The sequence below is a fragment of the Cavia porcellus genome, unplaced genomic scaffold, assembly GCF_034190915.1.
Source record: "Cavia porcellus strain 051 isolate PalLab524CR breed Dunkin Hartley unplaced genomic scaffold, mCavPor4.1 scaffold_11, whole genome shotgun sequence".
Lineage (NCBI taxonomy): Eukaryota > Metazoa > Chordata > Mammalia > Rodentia > Caviidae > Cavia > Cavia porcellus.
The window spans coordinates 41577488-41600618 of record NW_026947494.1 but is presented as its reverse complement, the minus strand read 5'-3'; the positions used below and the strand labels follow the sequence as shown (position 1 = coordinate 41600618).

The 23131-nt window shown below is 39.6% G+C and overlaps 1 protein-coding gene across 2 annotated transcripts in view; it reads right to left on the bottom strand.

Moving 5' to 3' along the window:
* Positions 1–8101, bottom strand: part of Itga2 (integrin subunit alpha 2) — a 95674-nt gene extending 87573 nt beyond the window's left edge. Inside the window, exon 1 of one of the 2 annotated variants that reach the window (XM_063258132.1) lies at positions 7595–8101. In XM_063258132.1, coding sequence (XP_063114202.1) covers positions 7595–7955 — 361 coding nt within the window. In that variant the 5' untranslated portion in view covers positions 7956–8101. The remainder of the gene's footprint in view (positions 1–7594) is intronic. The other variant, XM_063258133.1, reaches the window with a different exon arrangement.
* Between the last annotated feature and the right edge of the window lie 15030 nt (positions 8102–23131).

The following is a 23131-nucleotide window of genomic DNA, read 5'->3' as shown; positions in this document are numbered from 1 at the left end:
CTGAGCTGACCAGAGGGAACTTGTGTTCAGCCCACATTTCTACATGGTATCCATGGAAATAAGATCAGGCCTGCACAAAGACAAACAAAGGCCACCTTCAAATGAGTCGGGGAGAGTGACAACTGCCAATGTTAAAGGCATCCACTGGCGCAAGAGCTCTGCTCTTGCTTTTCAAAACACAATGAAAAAATCTCTAACACTGAAAATACAGTGTCTGACACTCTTTTGTTTCCACGGCTCTGTTTAAACATTAACCTCATTTTTGTACAGAAAGCCTTTCAGTGATCCAGAGTTATGTGTGGCTTTTGCAGGAAAAACTGTCTCTAATCACTTTAAACTATTTAAAGGAAGAATGACAGTCACAGTTTCAGAACATAGAAAAACTAGGCAAGAGTCTTTGCTGATAAAATTGTACAGTTCCTAATAACTAAGTGAACGACAAACATGTAAGTCTCCCAAAGGAAGTAAAATACATTTGGAAATTATTAACAGCCCCAATATCCTACGAGCTGAAAACATGAGCACAATATATGGCCTGAATTGGTCCTGGTTAGTAAATGTTACTTACATGTACAAGAATCATCCGGCACAGACTATGTAAAACCTTGAATATGAGCAATTTATACTAATTAGAACTCTACAAGAATTAAGAAAGACATCAAGCTGTGTTCTAATTTATATGGTTAATTAAACGTGCTTTGAGGAGATCATGAGATAGAATAAAAACTTTAATGTTTTACTAATGAAACTTTTCAAAATGCAACACTAATTCTCTGAAATCAATTATTGAAAACAATTATGCTAGACAGAAATAAAAGATCAAAAGAGAACCAGAGGAACATTAAGTGTATATCTAAAAGAACAAGTATGCTTTCAGAAAACCTGCCTAATGTACCGATACTAATTCTGAGATCAGAATCAGAATGTTGTTCTATACTACACACCCTAAAAGGGGTGTTAGTTACACCGACTAAAGTGTGGTGTGTTATGAAACAAACAGAAGTGTAGAGAATGGCTTCTTTCCTATCCAGCGAGCACGCTGTTGTATGGAAGTGTCTTGTTCCCACAGCTTTTGTTTTCTTGGCTTCCTCATAGCTCTTCTTTCTTAGCCTCTTTTGCAATTTGGAACAGCCCCACCTCCTCTCCTCTGCAAATATAACCTCTCCATTTCACATCCCGGAACACACTTTGCCTTTCTTCTTGGGACCATCTGTGGTTTCTAGTCAGGTACTCCATTTTGCCAGAGCTGTTGTTGCCACCTGCCAGCCTTTCCCCTCCTTTTTCTCTGGATCTGTCCATTCCATAGATATCAGCGTCTTCCTCTTCTCTGAGTTCCTCTTGTGTTTCAGGCTTATGCCACCTTCAACTACCTCAATAAAATTTTAAGAAATTATAAGTGACCATTCAGTGCCATCACCAAGAGAAAATTTAAATTTTTATTATAATTTTATGCAAATATCTCCATGTTTGTTTAGTTGCTTTAAAATAGCTTTTCTTTCTTTTTACTACCAAACTTCCTGATACTACCTACATTTCCCCAATTCTACTTCCTCCCCAGTCTGTTCCATTCTGATTCTTATATTTTGCATTTCACAGGAATGGCCCTTAGCGAGGCCATCAGATTTTCCTGACTCCGGAAAAGAAACTGACCCTGTTGCTAAACTCTTCCTTCTCCAAATATTTCTTCATATGCCATTTCCTGTTGTCTTCTATTTCTCCAGCTGTCTTTCCCTCAACTATCTTCCCTCAACTAAATCTTCTAGTTCTGGAGTTGTGCCCAAAGACTTTTCTGGTTTCTACGCCTTACTAATTTTATTGTTATCTTCTATATTGTTGATAACTCTTAAATCTCTATCCTCATCTTACTCCCATGCCAGCTCCTAAGACCTCTACATGCAGCTGTCTACTAATTAGACATGTATATCTAGATATCTCAAACTCAGATTATCTGGAAAAACTGGTCATCTTTTTCCTCCAACTTTCTCTTCTTTGGTGTTCCTTACTTCAACTAATAACACTGCTTTCATTGAGTTTTCTGTATCAGAAACTTAAGCATCTGCTTTTTCTCCCCCTTTCCTGTGCAACTAAATCACTTGCCAAGTTCTGTCTATTCTTGTTTCTTAATTATCTTTCAAATCAGTTCCCTACTCTATTTCTTTACTGCTACTACCCAATCAATATTCTACCACTAGCATCTCTCAATTGGCACACTAAACTAATACTAAAACTAAAACCAATTATGACCTAAATGAATTTGGTGACCTCTATCTGGTCTCTGTCCATCCACTCACCTCTCTGTCATCTGAGTAATCTGCCTAAAGAACAAATCTGTTCTTATCATCTCCAAGTCAAAGTCACCCAAGCCTTCTCATGGTCCTATGTTTCTTATCATGGTCTAAAGGACTCATGTCTGAGTGTCTGTTTATTCTCTCAGCTTTTACTCTCTGAAAACATCATAAGCATTAGTTTCTGGACATAATGAATTTCTGCTTTCACTATGTCAGTTTTGTCTCATGTGGGAATGAGGAGGCTTGGTTCCTACTCTTAGGGTCCTACAGCCATCAAGATTTCCAGGAGCTTTCCCTAATAGCTCTAAATTCTAATGATTTATTCCTATCCCAATAAAGATATCTCTGGAGGTGTGACATTTCAGTGTGTCATGGTGACATTCCTCCATCCTTTGAATTCAATGTTTAGTTCTCTATCACTCATTATTTGCCAACACATGACATCAATTATATTGTAGAAATGTGTTACATTTCCAAATCATAAAAAAGCTAAGTTTTAAATTATGTAAAAAATTAAGATGCTGAGGGAAGGTGATCTGAAATTTCTATAATTTAGAAGCTCAAAGGCAACATCAAGGATTCATTTTCTCTACTTCTTTCTACGTGGCTATACATACTATATTGGCTTTACTATTAAACTAGCTGACATAATGGTTCCAAGATGGCCATAGCTGCTGTGAATTTCACATCTAAACCTGACAAAGTGTTTCTTAGGAACAAAAATTCTTTTCCTCGAATTCCTCCAGAAGACACCCCTCCCCAGTGAGTCACTGACCAACACTGCATTATCAGCTGATGTTTGTATCAGACACGGGTGAAAGATTGCTGGATCTTCTGGAGGTACAAAAGACACTAGTAATTCTATAAATGGCCTTCTGCTAGAAAAGAAGGTGATGATGATGAGCTGAAACTAGTGATATTTTCCTTCAGGTCTGAAATAATTTACTTCTCTCATGTCTGGAATTTTCCCAAACAGACAGTAGCTTCTTTGAGCCATGTTTCTGGTTTTTTCTGATTCAGCCTTGAACCTACCACATTGCCTCACATAAAGTAGCTGCTTTGTAAAGATATGATCAAATGTTAGTTTTATGGGATTCTCTGTAGCCACAACAATAATGCCCCTAGAGACCTTAGGGGAGACAAAGTAATTATTGACATACATAGAATCCAGGCCTCCACATCCTCAACAGTAGGATTTTTCTTTTTAGAGAAGCATTCCTCTGTGCGTTCTTCATGGTAAACCATCGATCACTGTATTAACTTGATGAAACAACAACTCTCTGCACTTTTGACTTGCTGGTTAGAGGGCCAAGACTCCTTTTGTGCTGTGCTGAATCTTTCAGAAACATCCTAAATTGAACAGAATGGTGCTCAAGACTAAAGCTATGTCTTTAGTTTTAAATTTATGACGCTAGTATACTTTGGCCTCAACTATTTCCATATTTTTCCTTAATTTTTTTGTTTTTTACGTACTGACTGAACACGTGCCTTTATTTTGATGAATATCTAAAGTTCCATTGTTAGAAACTCATCTCTTTACATTAATAGGCTTCTGCTTTTTACTATACCCAAGACTGTTAGCAGATACAGACAAGGAGCTGTCATCATCCACTTTAGAAGGAATGCATTTAAACTGATGCATTCACTGACTCTTGGTGTTGAAATTTACCTGTCTTGTGTTCATCTCACAAGGAGGTACAGGCAACATTGGAATTTTAATTCATTAGGAGATGGGGAGGCAGTGATAATATTTAAGTAATCACTTCCAAACAAGACTGTATATCAGAAATACAGGAGTATTTTTAACTATAAAATCTTGAGTTCCAGTCCATAAGTTTAAGTGACAGAGGCTCAAAGAGGCTCACAAGCCACAGCAAAACTTCACTGGTGTTAGGCAGGTAGAGCTGGTAAGCCATGATGGGGTTGTTCACCTTATCAGAAGATGGACTAAGGATGTTGAGGGGTGGAGAATGAGAGGAAAGAAGTGGTTTACACTGAATTCCAGAAAGAAGAGATTACTTGAAGTTTTTCTGTTTGCTACAGAAGAAAAACTGCCCTGCTTTACAATTATGTTTAGTGATTTTTTTCTAAAAGTGAATGGTCAATTGCAAGGAGTTGAGAGAAAAAGCAACAAGGCAAAGATATAGTCTGGCAAACGTTTTAACTATAGTACCATCGAGTCTAGTTAGAACACAGAATGGTGCATATAGCTATAGTTATAGGGCTTTGGAGTATATGTGTGTGCCATGTATGGTGTATGTGTTTTTGTGCAAGAAAGAACAGGGTAAACAGAACCTGTAGAACGAAGAGGACGTTCCAGCATAGAAATCTGCAAACACCAGCCAGGAATGGGACAAAGAGACGAGCCTTTGATGAAGATGGAGAGAGAGGACAGATAAGGAAGAGAAAATCAGAAAAAGAACCGAGGCAGAAGTAGAGGGTATTTCAGGAGGAAATGAAATATTAAAAGGAAGACTTTTTATTTGAGGGAAATTAGAATATATACAGACTAAACTGGAGTTATATTAGGGAAAGAAGGTTGATCACTCAGAAAGCTCCAGAGACAGTGAGAAGAGGTGAAAATCAGCATCCAGGTGGAAGGGTTACTTGGTGTGTTAACTTACTGGAGAGCTTATATGATGAGATTCTTTTGGCAAGAGTGGCCTTTTGTCTAAGGACTTTTAGTTTGTTTACCAATTATCTAGACCCCTTGCAACCTCTCTTTTTCCATCCTCAATCTTCTGGTAAATTGTAAAAGCAATAAACATGGAAATAAACTATGAATACAGCATAGCTTAAAGCATATATGAGGTGTGTGGAAGCAAATTTGAATCTGGGTTAAAATAAGACTTGTGGGTATGTTTTTAGGTAATCTAAGTGTATGCAAGAGAGAATACAAGATGTATAAACACATATATATTTAACATTCTAACTTTTGGATGTGTTTATCCCAACACAATTCTCTATGCATATAATTTATAAAGGATTATGTATGTGTGTGTTTGGTGATGAAGAAAGTTCAAAAATTTTACATACATGATATTTTATACCATACATGATACAAAACTTTTCAATATGAAGACTTAGCAATTTCAAGTGTTCATATCAACCGAGATACACAAGTTATCAAAAAAGAATGTTGCTTCTTTAAAGAGCTAAATTGATATCACAAATGACAATGCTTTATTATAATCATTTTAAGTTGAGAGAAAACTTGTTCCTTAAATATGAAAATAAGTGGACCAGGAAGAGGAAATAAACACATGGAACATTTTTACAGATGTCATTTTAAATCACCTCTATTTGCTTGCCTTGAGCTGTCCTTATTAATGAAATGCAGGTTGAGTCTAAACCTGACTTCATGCCCTACAGCAACACATTCCACTGATGTGTGTCTCACTGTTCTGCATAAAACAAGTCTCAACATTTCAAAGATCAGAAAAAAATGATGTTAAGTTTCTGTGGCTGCTTTTAATACCTGTAAATAAAGAAGATGAAAAACATGGATTATATTTCTATGAGCTCTTAGGAAAGCTGTAACATTCCAGGGACTGATTTTCAATGTCAAATCTACCTCTGTCCACCATCCATGAACTACAGTCAATGGTCTCTAAAAACAACTCATATGTCCTCAGGGGCGAAAAAATGCATGAAGCATGAAGGAAGAATACTATGAATGTTTTTAAAATTGTATTTCACTAAAAGACACGTTGTCATTAATCTCCCTCAAGCTACTGCCCTGGCTTGGAACACATTTATCTTACTGTTCTTGTCACTTTCTGAAGCAACTTTTGAAGTCCTCTTTCTTGAACGGATATGTTTGTTTTGTTGTGGTGGCCTCAGTATCCTGAACCATTTCAAAACATTTACCTTTCATGGTCATTTTGACTCTGGGGGAGAGCCGGAAGTCACATAGTGCAGTTCCAGGGAACAGGGTGGGTGGGGACACCCCAGAATGTCTCACAAGCCTGCCTTTCTGTTGGATGGCCCTGGGCAGCAGCATTCACCGTGCTTTCTATTGCACCTCCTAAAAGCACCCACAAAAGGAGACATCCAGAATCGCGTCAGGAAGTGGCAAGAATGATGGGAAAACGTTGGAAACAAGGGAGAATCACTTTGTGGGGAATTCATGCCAGTCCGACGTTCACTGCAAGAAGTTTTTAAAATGTAGACATCTGCTGTGTATTTGGGTCATATCTCTGACACAAGTTAGACAGCAACCTAATGATGACAGTACCTCTGGGTGGTGGATAGGCATACTACCTCTCTTTTATCTCTGACCTACAGAAACTATTGCAGGCTGGACCTGGACTAAATTTCTTCCAGCCTGAAGAACAGGACCAGGAGAAATGTCAGCCCCAAAGCAGCAAAGTTTAAAATATTTTATCTTGTTTGAAAAAACACTCGAAAATCAAGACCATTTTTGTTTTGGTTTAAAAGCTGTTCAGTCTACAACATTCAGTAATAACCCCTCCCCTACAATAAACTAAACTCCAGCACACACTTGGCTGGGGATAAAGGCTGGGAGGAGGTCTTCTGATGGTCTCGTGCAGCGTAGCGGAGCGTCCCACTCGCATTTCCCCCCACATAGTGCCAAAGAAGCCAAGCACCGAGGGCTTCCCCAACTACCCCTCAGCTGGAGCAGCTGCTCCTTGGCTAATTTTCCACATACGGAGCCTAAGAGCAACAAAAGGGAAAGAAAGCACTGGCCTATGTTCACATTCTTTGAATGTTACAACAATAAGAGGAAGGCAGAAGGCAAGGAAGGATCCCCCTCTGCCAAGGACTTAAGAGGCCCTTGCTTTTTCTGTTTACCATGGAAAGAGCAGTGCCGCTTCCTGGAATAAGAAATGGGGACTTTCTTCACATCCTTGAGTTGAAAAATAAGCATTTCAGAGTCTCTCTCAAAGCCAGCAGGCTTTGCTGGGAAAGCCTGCTGCTGCTCTGCACGGGATCCAGGCGCGGCACCTGTGTCATCAGCCAGGGGAAGTTGGGCTGCAGCCCTCAGGGTCTCGGGACCGCCCACCGAGCCTCCCCGAAACACAAGCGCCGCTGAAGGGACAGAGCTACTTCGAATGATGTTTGCAAAATAAAAGAGAGGGAGAGAGAGAGAGAGAGACAGGGAGAGAGGGAGACAGGGAGAGAGTGACTCCCCAAGCAGCTCCGCGTGGCTGGGATCCCGGGTCCACGTGGAACCGGAGCACAGACTCGGCTGCCAGCTGCTCCCGGCCCGGCAGATCCCTTCCCCATGTCCCCGGACCCACTCAGGTCCCTCAGCGCAGAGGCACAGCCAGCGCCGGACTCACCCTGACTGAGCGCTAAAAGCAGCCACAGAGACAGAGGCGCCCTCTGCGCTGGACGCATCCTGGGACTGTCCTGGTGGCGGGAGGTGTTCTGAGTTTGCAGGAAACTTGCTGGGCGGAAAGAGATGACAGCTTGCAGACTCCTAAAGCTGTCGGGAGGGCTCCCACTCTGCTCAGTGAGAGCTTGGAAAAGTTGCTGGAAGCTCCTGCAGCGCTGGGCCCGCCTCTCCCGCCGAGGGAAAAAAAAAAAATCAGATTTGCCTGCCACGCCCCGCCGAGCCCAGCCCTGCAGCCCGTGGCTGCAACCTTCGCGGCAGCGCACCCCAGCAGCACCTGGCTGCCCCCACTCGGCCCAGCCAGGCATCCTGCGGGTGACGGGGATGGAGACAGAGCGTCCCGAGCCAGAGCACCAGCAGGGTCACAATCCGAGTTCCCAGGAGACCCGCAGTCCCTGCCCAGCCCTCTGTGGCTGTAGGCCTGAGAGTGGGGGTGCGGTGGAGGGACCAAACAGCTATGCATCCGCTTCTCTGCCTACCCTGAGGGGGCGGAGAAAGGAGCAAAAATAAGTCTAGAATGACTAGGTTAGAAACGAACTCATGAGGAAGATCTGCTCTCAGGTTATGATTATCCTAGGTGCTATTTAAACAAGGCCTGCTGCAAAAGCAGTGTAAACACGTGTGTGTGTGTGTGTGTGTGTGTGTGTGTGTGTATAGAGATAGAGAGAGAGAGACAGCGACACACACACAGAGAGAGAGAGAGAGAGAGAGAGAGAGAGAGAGAGAGAGAGAGAGAGAGAGAGAGAGAGAGAAATCACCATTCATTTCTCCTGGAGAGCAAAAGTGCTGAACTGATTACTGAATTTCAGCGATTTATTTCAAGACAGGTGGGAAGTGTGAGAACCCCTAGATGAACTCAGTACTCTTCATCTTAGTTTATCTTACAATGCGACCACCTTCTTCCACGCTTTCAGTCAGTTCTGAAAAGAGAACATACTGTAAATACATCTGAAACAGTTGATTTACAAACCTAAGAAAAGAAAATTCATTTTTCATTTTCATTTCTTTAAATCTGATTTTTCCTCCAAAAGCTCACCTATAAATTCCCAGCAAGTTGCTTAAAGCCAGAATTGTTCCAGTGACCACTTTCAGTGAAGTAATCATGTGTTCTCATGCATGAAAGAGTTGTTTACATAATCAAGATTAGTAGCACCATTCTGAGTCCTTACAGAGTGGCAGCTACTAGCAGAAATGGGGAGCCTGGGGGATTGTTAATAGTGCATCTGGTTCCAGGTGAGAGCAACTTAATTAATCAGTGAAAAACAAAAGCTTTTAAAAATATATTTAACCATATGTAGGACTGAAGTCTTGATTTCTTAAAGTGTTAAACTGACATCTATCAAATGTTACTACTTATGGTCATGACTGTAAATCCAACACCCTTGAATCCAAAATACATAGCCCCAGGGCCTTCCTGTTTTCTTATACATCACTTACTAATTTTTTTAGGAACTCTGACAACACTCAAAGGTATTTTTCCTGACCGTCTGTGGCACTTGCTTGCTTACTAAAACACCAGCTACACCTGAGAAATCTCAGGTGGCGGCTCACTAACTCTGACACATAGCCTCAGCTCAGTACAGATTTCTTGTGGGAAGTGAGCCAGGTTTCAGGGAGATGAATATCTGTCTGTTTCCATCTGACTCACTGAAATGTGAGTAAGAGTTTGGAACAGACCCTTGTTTGGGAGACAGAATAGTTCCTTAATGTGCTTTGTCTCTGGGTGCTGGAGAGTAAAATGAACCTTTTTTGCATTTGTTCTCAAAACTGGACAGATTAATGTTACACAACCATGAGGTGCATAATAGATCAGGAGCTGTATTTTTTAGGAGTAAGCCGAAATTTTAGGGGAAAAAAAAGCAAATTCTTGCCTCACACAAATTTAAAGATCATAAAATATTCTGGAGACAACCGCTTGACATCCCCTGCCTCCTTCCTCCTAAGAGCTCCTCCTAGCAGCCAGGTGTATGTGCCGGACATCACACTGTGAGCAGGAAATAAACAAAGCTAGGTCAGGTTTCTCAGCCCTGATCTCAGGAGTGCTGTATACTTCAGACTACTTCAGAACTTTTGTGCCTATGGACTATTCCTATTGATACTTACTATTGAGAAATTAAAACAGATCATTTTTCAGATGCTTATAATTAATCAATAATTACATAATAGTTACCCCATTACATGTTAACATACCAGACATTTTATGAAAAATAGGTACATCCTTAGGATAAAACAAGCTATGAAAAAAGTAGAATTGTACATTTTTGCCAGTTTTTCTAACACTTGCCTTTAAAAAATACACAATTTTATTCCCATACCCTGCTTCTGGCAATCTGGCTCTTGTGATAGGTAGTTTTGGTTGAATTGTGAATTAATGTGGAGTCACTTACGTATGCAGGTAGAAAAATAAAAGATAATTTTTGGATAATCCTCCGATACTACACCAAAACTCAACAAGTGGTAACTTCTTGAAGTCCAGTTGAAATCTGAAATCTGAAATCATATCAATACTTTTCCTACTTTGTAGCCTGAAAAGTTTTGGTTTACTGACTTCCCCCCATGCTCAAAGGTTACTAATGCCTGTCATTTTTTTCTTTGTAGTGGGTAAGAAGTTAAAGACAATGACAATGGCTCAGGGTTATTAGGAAAGTAACTTTGACATCATGGAGCACTTGCTAAGTCTTAGAACAGAGACCGCACTCTAAAACCACTGAGGAAAGGAAGCAGGCCCGTGTCTCTTTCCCTTCTCTTGGCTCCAGGCAAGAGTATCAGATGACTTTTCCCCAGTGTTCTCTCTTATCTACATGGCCTGCTCTTCTTTGCTTATTTCACCTCCACAGATACAATTGCCTAAACTAGAAGCCCCTGCTTTCCTCCCTAGGGCCACCACTAGCCCTTCCTGCTGCCACGGCAACTGTCTGTATCCTTTGTCAAAGTTGTCTGCACACTGTCTTGTGTTCTCTTCTGATCATTCACTACCATGATATCTCATATGTAATCTCACTATCTCTGGTCTATCCTTTGTACTCACAGTCACAATTCTCTTTCTAAAATACACATTTGATCTTCTGAATATATATATATATATATATATATATGATAAACTGAGCATTTAAAGTCCCAGCTGAGCCCTAACCCATATTCTATTTCCATATTCTATTTCACTATTTTTCTCTAGATAAAACTATATTTAAGCTGAATTCACCTTTTCACTAGTCTACCTCTCCTATTTTCCTTGTTATTTCATAGATATTTTTCTGTTTATGGCTTTCTCATTTAAATGCTGAATCTCTGGAATTCTTTTTGCTTATATCACAAGTGTCTATTCTGTCCTTCGTAATAATAATTCCTAGTAAATAGTTACCATGTAAAAATGAATTGCTTAACAGTCTAGACCTGAAAAGGATTGTGAATGTGAAATTCTATGTAAGTCCTGGAACTTTTGAAATGAGGTAAGCAGTGACTCCTCAAATGGTACTATGTGAATCTAAGACATGACAGACCGAAGTTCAGGGCCCTTTGAATCTGACTCACCCACAGTTCTCCAGGAACTGAGTCATATGTAATGTCTCCAAATAAATAAATAAATTAAAGGGGACTTCTAATTTAAAAACAAATAAAATAGAAAGACAAAAATAAAACATTTCTTGGCTCCCCACCTCGATCCATCAATACACCTACAGATTTCTTTTTAATCCTTTTAGCCTTATTAGACTTGATTGCTCTTACTTGGTTTTTGTTGTATAGCAGATATGCCAAATAATGGCCTGCTCTGCATATGGGGCTTTCTCAGACCCCCCCCCTCCACCCCGCCAGAAGTCATTGAGTAGACACATAACCCTGCCTTACAGTCACTGCAGCTGACATCCGATCCAAGCTGGATTTGATTCTTTCCTCCAGGGATATATATTCAGGACTTAAGGATTCTAGAGTCTTCAGACCACATGAACTAGGAATCTATGTTCATTTTGCAAAATATTTTATTTAATAAATACAGACAGACAATCTACAGATTTCTGTATAAATACAGAAAAAGTTATTTAGACAAAAGAGCACTTAGACTGAGAAACCAGGCTGGTGGTGGGAAGAGTTGCTTTACTTCTCTGTCCTCTGTTTTCTGTTTTCAGTCACTTGGAAGATCTAGCTGGCCTTCCTACTTTTAATTTTATGAAGTATCCCTGTGCCCTCCTATCTTCTCATTCTCTCTTAAAAATTGAGCAAGTTTCTATTTCTTGTACTAGACTGTCTTTAAGATAAATATCTTGCCTTGCCCTTAAACATAGTGAACATGTCTCATTAACTGCTAAACTCATACTAACAGAGCCCAACACCAAGTTAGTGCCCAATCAGTGTTCATTATAGATGAATATATTTGTTCAACAAATACATTTGTTCAACTAATGTCTAATTTCTTACTTTAAGATGAACCAGAGAAAAGGAGTTTATCTCTTACAATGTGGAAAAGCTTAAAAAAGGGAAAATTATTCATATGCTATTGCAATTTTTTAAGGAAAAGAATTGTGCCTTATGATGGATCACCGCGGCTGTGGCTATCTGCTTTTCTACTGCCTCTGTATAATTTGAATATTTTTGTTACTTTCTGAGCAAGAAAAATAACACCTACTTAAACTATAAAGAATGGCACCTTATACTGTAGACCATATCCCAAAACAACAGGCAAAACTTGACTCTCAAACCCGACAGAGAAATAAATGTGGCTTTTTGTGTTTTCAAAAACAGAGGTAGCAGTGACACTTGGAGTTCTGAGACAGGTAAACCGACACAAGGTGGAGCTGTCTGCCCCCCCCCATGCCTCAAATGCAGCAGAGGGACATTGGGCAAGAAAGTGCCCCATGGTGGCTTTCCTTTGGGACCTTACCCCAGGGCTACTGGACTGTCCTAGCCCCCAGAGAGTGGGTAAGCCATCCTAACTTCTAGCCCTCACAGCAAATGCCAACACTGCCAGATTCATCGCTGACAGATCTGCTTAAACTTGCTGCTGAAGACTGACGGGGCTCAGAGCCAACAACAGCCCATTTTAAGGTGTCTGTCTCAGAGTCCCAAGTCCCACTAGAGGTCTCAGGTAAGACATTCTGTATACTTGTGGACATAGAGGCCAGATATATAAAGTTCTTCCTGAGTTTTCAAGCTGCTATATTGTCCTCAGTCTCTATAGGGGGTATTGATGGCCAATCTATGCCATTTACAGACAGGGCCTATTTCATGCAGGTTCCAGACTGCTTCTTCCCAATCCACCCAGTGATGCCAAATCTTCCCTCCATCATTCACTTTTCAGTCCTAAATTTTAAAAATGCTTTTTATTCCCTTGTATTTCTGAAGATTGACCCAGACTCTGAAGTCTCAACAGCTTACACCTGTTATTGCTAGTAAACCTCTCCTTAGGGATATATAGTACCTCCTTCCTTTCTTATTCTCCAATTTCTCAGACATAACTTTGGTCAAGACTGACAGATACATTTTGTCTTCTCACTTTGTTTATACTTTTTCAGGATACATAAAAGCCTTTCCCACAACCAGGGAAACTGCTGATATACTTATTAAAGTCCTGTTACAACAAATCATCGCAAGGACTACAACCAAGTTAGAGCGACCCATACCTGGTCTTCTTGGCAACCTCAACAGCAGTCAAAGCTGCTAGACTGCCATCATTGTTTCACATCACTCTGGCTAAGTGGTGCCCTTCCAGCCCTAGATCTAACCATCCTTTTGCCCACTCGTCTCCACCTCACCAAGGCCTCACAGCCACAACTCTCAGGCTGTCATGTTTTGTTATCCAATTTGGTTCCTAATTTCTTATCCTTTTTACAGCAGGACTCTCAACAGTCTTTCCTAAAGACTCCCACATCATGCATACCAGAAACAAGTCTTACCTACCTACCCTCTTAACTTTTACCCTTTCAGATGGAGAAATAATCACCTCTCATAACCCCGCACTTATTTTTCAGAATTCTACCTTACTGTGGCAATGATTCTATCTCAACATGGTCCTGATAAAATGACATATCCAACTCAAAGGCATGTTTCCTTCTACCTCACTTGGGTTCTTAAATACGATAGTGCCCTGCCTCCTCATAAAACCTTGTGTTTTTGTTTTTCCAGTCTAACATATGGGCATTCATCAGTGATAAAGTTGTCCTGGCTAAAACATCTGGCACCAGCTTCTATATGGGCATCAACCTTCATCCTGTCAACACTCCTAAACCCCAGTATAGAACCCCCTTCCAGCAGGAAGCAGTAAAAGAAAGAAAATCTTCACCCTTTTTCCTAATAATCAAAAGACAGGAATGAAAGGATTTTGCCCCAGACGGGACACTGTAGCTGGTAAATCCTTGGAGGCAGAACCAAGAGGCTCTATCTTGAGGTCAACTTCCCCGCCCCTAGGAATTTACCTGTGGCATGAAATGAATACCAATGGGCTACCTGTGCATCACTAATGCCCATTAGGCTCCACCCCAAACCTAAGCTACATGTATGCCCCCCCTCCACGTGTCTGATGGAGATAATGCCAGCCCTCAGAGACCCCAGAGGGTCAGGGGGTCTCTCCCTGCATTCTTAAAATAAAAGTTATTTATATTTCATACTTATTATCTTTTCAGTCACACCAGAATTCTATTATATGGTTCTCTGACCAGGAATCCAATTCTATCACTTGTCATGCAGAGGAATAGAGTTGCAAACAAAAAGAGGAAGTTAGGAGAGTTTTATTGGAAATAAAGGGATGAAATATAGCTCCTGAATTTCAAGGAGGGGCCCCAAGTGAGTAATTTATATATCAGTCAAACTATAATCAACTTAAAACAAGTACTTTATAGCTGTATAGCTAACACTGATCCAATAGGGAAATGATTCATGTAGCAAGAGTATATAAAAAAGCAAAGGCATTTTGGGGAAGGGAAGGTTTCAGATGTTCTGGTCTTCCACCTGGGCTTTGATGCCTAATTGGACTTCCTGGACCAGGTGGTGCTAATTACAACTTGCTGTTTATCCTGCACATCTGGCTATTGCCTCCCATCCTGAGCCCTGGTTCTCTTTAGATTAGCTCCTAGCCACAAGTTCTGTTGTCTTTATCTTGTGTGCTGACTTCCTTTTGGGCATATCGCTCTCTGACTGCATATTAATTTTTATCTAACTTAGCTGCCTGTTATGAGAACCCAGGCCAGGCATCTAAAATGAAGAAGGAAAAACAAAAACAAAGTTCACTCAGTACAACTTTTAGGAACAGAGTGAGCTCTTGGCTTCACCTGTGTCTGTACCTGCTCTGTTCTCCTCTCTGTAGAAGGACCTTCTTCCTCTGCAGTTACTCATAGTTCCCTTTGTTCTACAGCTTCAGCTTGCTAGTGTCCTTACTTTTCCATGGCCTGGAAAAATCTAACTTTAAATTAGTTAAGGATCTTCTTCAAGTTGATACACTCATAAAATCTCTCAAGATGATTTTTTTTCCCTACCAAGAATATACAATCTTTGATCCTTTCAGTAGTTTTAATTTTTCTCCTGAAAAAAAGACACCTCCTTCCTCAGTTATTTTGCTGTTTAACTGTAAGTGTGTTTAATGGGTGATTTTAGGCCCTATTTTGTTTGAAGTCCATTTGATTCTACCACTTAGATTACAGTTTGTCTTTTCAGATGGAAATGTTTCAAATGTTTAACATCAAAAAGTCAAACAGAGCCAATACTACCATTAGCATTTATTTGACGGGCAGACCAGGAAGTTTTGTTTACACATCAAAAGAATAAGCTCACTGGAGCTGGGAGAGTCTTAAAAGATTCTGAACATCAGTTTTGCCAGGAATTTCAGTTTTAGTCACCATCTCAATATTCTCTGCCTCTGCATCTCCTACTATGCTATGTGAAAAAGCATTAGCTCTTTTTCTTGGCTTGCAATCCTTGGCATATTTTATGGTATTTTTGTATTTGTCTCCATGTTTCCTACATAATTCTCTTCCAGATTTCCTATCTTTCTAACAAATTCATATAATTTTCTGTCACGATCTTTCACTTGGATTACTTGAAAATTATATAATAATCACTTTGCAACACATTTGCTTACTTATTATCATCAACTATATGCAAATTAATAGGCTCAATACCATGGTGACAAACAGCCCCAATGGCTGTTCTTGAGGAGCTTGAAATTTCATCAAATACTGTCTTCAGAGTCTTGCTGTAAATGAATCATAAGGGTAAATGAGCAAAGAATGTAGAAATTCAGTCTGCTTATGCCATTCAGTGGAATGAACAAACATCTAGGAACATTTTCTTTTGATTCAATGTGAACATTATAAAAGTGTAAGTATAAAGAAAGTGGTTTGTACCATCAAAAAACTCTAGATCTATAGGTAAATAAAGATACATTCAAGTCTTGGATTTGATCAGAATAGTTTTAAAGCCCAAAAAAATGTAGATTTTCACACATTATGCTATGGGAAAACAGCTTTAAATTATTATTGTGCCCTGTGACATACAGGCAGTGACTTTAAGCCTTTTTCAAGCTGAACATTTACCATTCTCCAAGTACAAATGAATTCTCATTTGTGCCAATGTCCAAAAATGTCCCTCTCACTGTTCCCATGCATCTATGATTCTCAATTCGAACTATATCTTAATGTGCTCAAGATCAGCTCTGGCAGCTGATGGACTCTGTTGCTTGAGACCCAATCATGCCTCCACCACTAACAGGGTGGAGATCACTGTCCATATCCAGAGTTTGTGGTGACATCAGACTTCACGTTGCCAAGTATACTTGTGAGTCTGCCATAAAACGAAGGAGCTGCTGTTTCCTTCCTCAGACTAACATTCCCTTAGAGGGCTTCTCTGGAAGGCTTGTTTATGCCCTATGTGCTCACACAATCCCAGGAGATTTACCTGCCCCCACTCCCCACTCCAGGCCCACATACATGCACAATGCATGCACACACCCAGAGTAGCTACTACACAAACCATATTATAGCTACCATATTATAAGTAGAAACGTGATTTCTTTCTGACTCTTGGCTCTGTTTCTGAACCTGGCTCAGAATTCTTTCCATCATAATTTCTTGCAATTTGGCTTTTGTTCTTTTCCATTCTTCACCTTCTCCTTTCCCAACTGCCTAATTCCACATGACATAAATGACTAAATCTCAACTCTAGCCCCAAAACAAACCTCTCTCTCCTCTTTCAATAATATGTGTTACTTTTACGTAATAAATCACACATCTAAATTTCATAATTTGATAAGTTTTGGCATTATATAGGATCTTTTTTTTCTTGTCACTGAGATAAAATATCTGACATTCAAATTAAGGAAGGAAAAATTTATTTAGCTCAGAATTTGTGGAGATTTCAGTCCATAATCAGCTGGCTACAAGGCAGGGTAGTGTGGCAGAGGGGCATCAGTTTGTGGTGATGGAAGACAACAAAAGCAATAAGAACAAAAAAGGAGGAGCACAGAGAGAAGACTCTTTCTGTCCTTTATATTGTATATAGGCTTGGGTGTAGCATTCACACCCATTATCCCAGCATTAGACCATGAATTGGTCACAAAATCTAGAGGCCTGCCCCCATGACTTCAGAGACTTTAAGGGGACACCCAGACTCAAACATAACATGCTTTTTAAAAACATACTTTTAAATAATAAATATTTCCTTAAAAGGCATGCACAGTTGAACTGTATGTGTGTGTGTGTGTGTGTGTGTGTGTGTGTGTGTGTGCGCGCGTGCGCACCTGTGTGTGTGCATGCACATGCATGCTTGAGCATATGCATGCATGAGTATTTGTTTGTGTAGCTAGAGGAGGAGTTGATAGAAGGCAAGCTGTTATGACTTATATCTAGATGTTCCCCCAGGGCCTTGTGTACTCAGAGCTTTTGGGTTATCATTATCTGATAACTAGATTCATTCATTGATTGCTGTATCATAATCCTGGGTGTGGAAAATGGGACAATCCACCCTTGCTGTGGGTGGAATCATCCAATAGGCTTATAGTTTGAAAAGAATAAAACTAGAAAGGAAGGCTTGCCCCTGGCTGCTTCCTGCCTGTAGTGCCATGGACTGCCATGTCTTTCTGGCAAGCTGTCCTGCCTTAGAACCAACTATCAATTAAAACTTCTACAGACAGTAAACTAAAGTAAACCTTTCCTCCGTTAGCTTCTCAATGTTGGGTATTTTGTCCTAGTAATGAGAAAGTAACTAACAACAAATTTGGATAGTCTTCATGTCTACCTAGCTAGACCAACAGATTCACATATTTTTTTAGTGAAACACTCAGAAGATCATCAAAATGTGAAATTCTGATTCTTCAAATATGAGATTTTTTCAAAGGTCAAGATTAGTTTGAGTAAAACAAGATGATAATTCTAAATCAAAGAGGATTAATAGAGATCAATTAAAAATATTCTGGCATAGTGAAAAATGCTAAAAATGGTAAACCCACATCTCAATGAAAAAGTAAACAGTGCTATATTTTGGACAAACTGTATGATGAGTATGGTGGAAAGTAATTTCTTCATTTTAGCCGGTGTATTACTAGATTATGAACCAGAGGTGAGACTCTTTACAAATTAGAAGCCACTGAGTTTATTCAAGTGATCAAAATCAACAACATAACAGAGCAGTAATCTAGATATCAGGCTACACTGTCTTGGTTGAAAGTTGGGACCATAATGTAGCATGATAAGAAAAAAAAAATAGAGATGACATGCAGATGACATTACAGCCAAATGACAGATGTGAGATATTCATTCTAGTATCCACTAGAAGCTCAGAAGGAAACATTGAGCCTGGTACCCCACACCAATCTGGGTAAGGCTTATGCTGGATAAATTTTATTTTAATATTACTGTATACCTGCCACATGTCTCAGTTTGGGAACCCAAGAGCTACACATATCTGATTGATATGTATAATTGCATGTCAGTTTTTTTTTTTTACTTTTGTTGATAGTTTATTTCCATGTGTGCTCTCCAAAGTAGGGTTTCCTGATGTACTTTTACTATTGACTTTTGTTGTTTGGAAAAACAGCAGAACTTCTTGAAATATACAATCTTTGGGTTGTAGGTTACAGAAGCAAACGTGGTAATAGAAGTGAAGATAAATGAGAGCTATCTCTGTCAGTTACAAATGTTATCAACCAGTTTCTATACCTCATATGTAGTTTAACTTGAACCTAAACAAAAATTGATTTGTCATATAGATGTATTTATTATAAACTGTGACAAGAATCTGTTTCTGACTAAAAATTTGTAATGTTTATTAATATGTTGCATTACAGTGGGTGCGTTATGGATTAAGAACTGGTGGTCAGCTTAATGCCAGCTGGATTACATCAGCATGGCATTGAGTGAAGATGCTCCACCTGAGGAAAGTTGCCAGGATAAATAGGTGGAGAAGGAGGTTGTTGGAGGGTTGAGGTGTTAAGGAGGCATTGTGGGTTCTCCTACGAGTTGCTGTCTGAGCTGTTGGTTCTCTTGGAGAAGCTTTGGTCTTCACATCGAGCATTGCTTTCTGGCTTCAGAGGGGAAGACATGTGCTGCTTGGTCTCCAGGATGAACTTGTCATGCTGCTTCCTGGCATGTACCCGACTGTTTGTCGTCGGAGGAGCTCGGGGCCTCCGTGTCACTGAGGATGGCTGTGGTGGCTCTCTCTTTCAGGAGAGCCCTGGTCCTTGTTGTGAGTGTGACTTCTCAACTCCAGTGTAGATCTCTCATCCCACTAGCACAGCTCCTTCATCCTGCTGGTATAGACTTCTGGCTTCCACCGCTGACCCTTGGGTCTTCCTGGCCCGGATCCGTAAAAGAGACCGGTGTGATTCCTTCTTGTGGGCTCTGGGCCTCCAGTTGGACTTGTGGGAGGCATTGTCCTGAGCTTTGGATTTTTATCTGGACTCATGTGGGACATTCCTGTGGGGTTTAGGCTCTTGACTAAATAATCTATGTCTTTGGTGTTGCGGGTAGATTTCCTGCATTTTCCTGTGTTAACTTCTGGTGACCATTATAACAATATTATAAACTCCATGTCCTAATCCTAATTGTTCTCTGTGTACAACCCCTGACTACAACAGGGTGTTATAACAAACTAGTTAAATTATTTAAGTAACAGTAGTAATATTTTAGTTGGCTAAATTAAAAATAACTTTCTTGTTGCTGAAATGACTATAGAAGTTTTTAAAAACTACGTTTACCAAGCTGAGTGTGGTGGCACACACCTGTAATTCTAGCATTCAGAAAACTGAACCAGGAGGATTGTTGTGAGTTCAAGGCCAGCCTGGGCTACATACTGAGATCAAAGTCAGCCCGGACTACATAGCAAAATTCTGTCTCAACAAAACAAAACAAGCAAAAATATACTTACCAAAGAAACTATTCTGGACAGGGAGCTGAGGATAGAATGGTGAGACAGCTATTAGCGTATCATGAAGGCCATGTCTATTACTATTTTAAATTTGTTGTATTCTGGCTTCTTATAATAACTTCGTAAGCAATGTCCTGTGATTCCTACTGTATAAGTAAGAAAGCTTTTTAGGGAGGCAGATTCAAGCAATTCTCCCAGACATGAGCTGCCAGACCTGGCAGTGCTCAGGTGCAGGTCCAGGTCTCCCTGACTTCTATTCTCTTTCCATTACATTTCATTGTCAATTTATAGTACGAAATACAAAAGTTTCTAATTACACTCTGAAAAATGACTTTATAGTACAAAGATCCACATAAACAAGGTAGGTCTTTTACTTGTATGTAGTATACAGGACTTGAGTACATTTTTGCCTGGAGATCCAGAGCCCAGAAGAAGGGCTCACACCAGTCTCTTTTATGGATCCATGCCAGGAAGACCCAAGGGTCAGTGGTGGAAGCCAGAAAGTCCATGCCAGCAGGATGAAGGAGCTGTACTAGTGGCATGAGGGTTCTATGCTGGAGCCGAGAAGTCACTCTCACAACAAAGACCAGGGCTGTCCTGAAAGGTGCCACAGCTATCCTCAGCAACACGGAGGCCCCGAGCTCCTCCTCCGACAAGCACAGTTGGGTATGTGTCATCCTGGAGACCAAGAGGCACACCTCTTCCCCTCTGGAGCCAGGAAGCAATGCTCAGTGTGAGGACCAAAGCTTCTCTAGGATAACCAATGGCTCAAACAGCAACTCATAAGAGAGCCCACAATGCCTCAGTGCAATGCCTCCTTAATGCCTCAATCCTTAACAACCTCCTTCTCCTTCTCCACTTATTTAACCTGGCAACTTTCCTCAGCATCTTCACTCAATGCCATGCTGATGTAATCCAGCTGGCATTAAGCTGACCACCAGTTCTTAATCCATAACAAGACCATATTATCTGCTAGGTTATAATTTTAAAAGTCCACAAGTTTTCAAATGGATGATATGACAAATCCCTCCCAACTAAGAGAAAACAAAATCCTTTCCAACCCACTGTACACACAAGTGCACAAGGCAGGAAAGCAAATTAATGTCACCAGAATGTATATCTATAAATGAAATATTATGGAGCAACAAAAAGGAGTGAACAATTGGTAAATGCAATATCATGGGCTACAACTACATTTGGCTACATGAAAATGACAAGACCAAAACTTATTATGAATTAATTTATGACAGTGTGACCAGGAATTCACCAATATGATATATTTGAAAAGGCAAAAATAAAGGAAGAAAAATCATATCAGTTGAGGAGTCTGGACAAGAGGGAGGAATTTAAGTTAGGGTATGAGGAAATGACAGGAATAGAAAGGTATTTTGATTATGATGCTTGTGTTATATTTATGCATATTTTTCAAAACCCATAGAACTGCTGACTTAAAAAGAAAGATACACTTTGGTTATGTAATTATATCTAGATACTCATACTTTTAGAATTAGAGAAACTCAAATTAGAATGAAAATTTAAGTCTATAGAAAGAGATAAAAATTAAATAAGTTCCAGGCTATAAAAATATTTCTGAGGAAGGAGCTGTGGCAGACATAGACATTAAGATGCAATTTAAGGAAGCAAAATATCAATATTAATGCCACAAATGTCTAGAAAGGAAAGCAGTGAGACTCATTCTTTATATTTAAACAGTTACTTAAAAGATACTTTCAATTTATCTAAGCATAGCTTGACTAGAAATTGATAAAAAAAAAACCTCTGAAAAATATTTAAGCATCAAACAAATGTCTTATCAGAGATCTGGGTAGCTCTTAGGTGTCTGAAACAATCTCTTGTCCCCAGTTATTTCTAGCAGTCCACAGGTGCATCCCCAACAATACCATCAAATGCAAACCAGTCAATATTTGCTGGAGAAATATGATGTTCATCCTTAGTTTTGCTTTTAGCTAACTTATGAACTTGGTGCAGTAAGACATAGTCTTTTCTTCACATCTAGCAGGTTTTGTTACATTCAGTGTCATTCATATTTATGGATACCTGTTGCAGCTTACAACTACCCAGGAAGCAGAGTGAGGTACAACAGACTTACAATACATCCTGCCTGAAAAAAAAAAAAACTGACTATTCATCCATTTGTGGGGTGAGACATAATCATGCGATTTGGTCTACACATGAACTTTTGTTGGGGAGGTCTGGAGAACTGTGGAAGAATTTATTTACCATCAATATGTATTCAAATTTGAGGAGCCTCATAGATGATCTTGCCTCAGTGGGGAACACAAATAAAATAATGACCTAGTATCTGAAAAGAAACTACACTGGCTTCAGAAAGGAATCTGGTCTGACTGCTTTTATTTTTTAATTTTTTATTTTTAAGAGAATAAAAGCAAACAAAGTAAAGCAGAATAAAACCAATCAAAACAAAACAGTGAAAGTGATAGAGGACTTCAAAATAAGATAATATAAAAATTAACAATGGCTGCTACAATACCTCTTGTTATGTTTAAAATAGCTGGCCATACCATCAGACATATTAAAGTCAAAACAGAATGAAATGAAAACCAATCAAGATAAAACAATGATAGTAATACAGGACTTCAAAACAAGATAATAGGAAAGTGCCTTCTATAATATATCTTATCTTAGATATAGCTGCCATGCCATCATATATAAAAAAATCAAACAAAACAGAGTAAAACCGAAGCAAACAAAGCAATGAAAACAATACAGGACTTGAGAGCAAGATAATTGGGAATTAGCAATGGCTACCACCTTCCCTTTTTAGACATTTCTTCCCTTTTCACTTTCACAGTATCTATTGTACATTTGGATCTCACTAACTCCTTCAATTTTTTACACTAGGGAGACAACATGATGTTCACTTATGTGAATCTAAGCCATTTCACCTAAGAACATGATCACAAGTTCCATCCATCTCATCCTATGAGAGCCCCATGATTATTCTTCTTTATGGCTGAGTAGTTTTCCATTGTATAAAAATACTGTACCTTTCTTGTTCATTCTGTGATTGATGGGAAAGCTACCCCTGCTTCTTTCTGGTTCTCTGTCACATAAAGCATTGTGTTTTTCCCTTTTGACTTTCAGTCTACAAATTTCC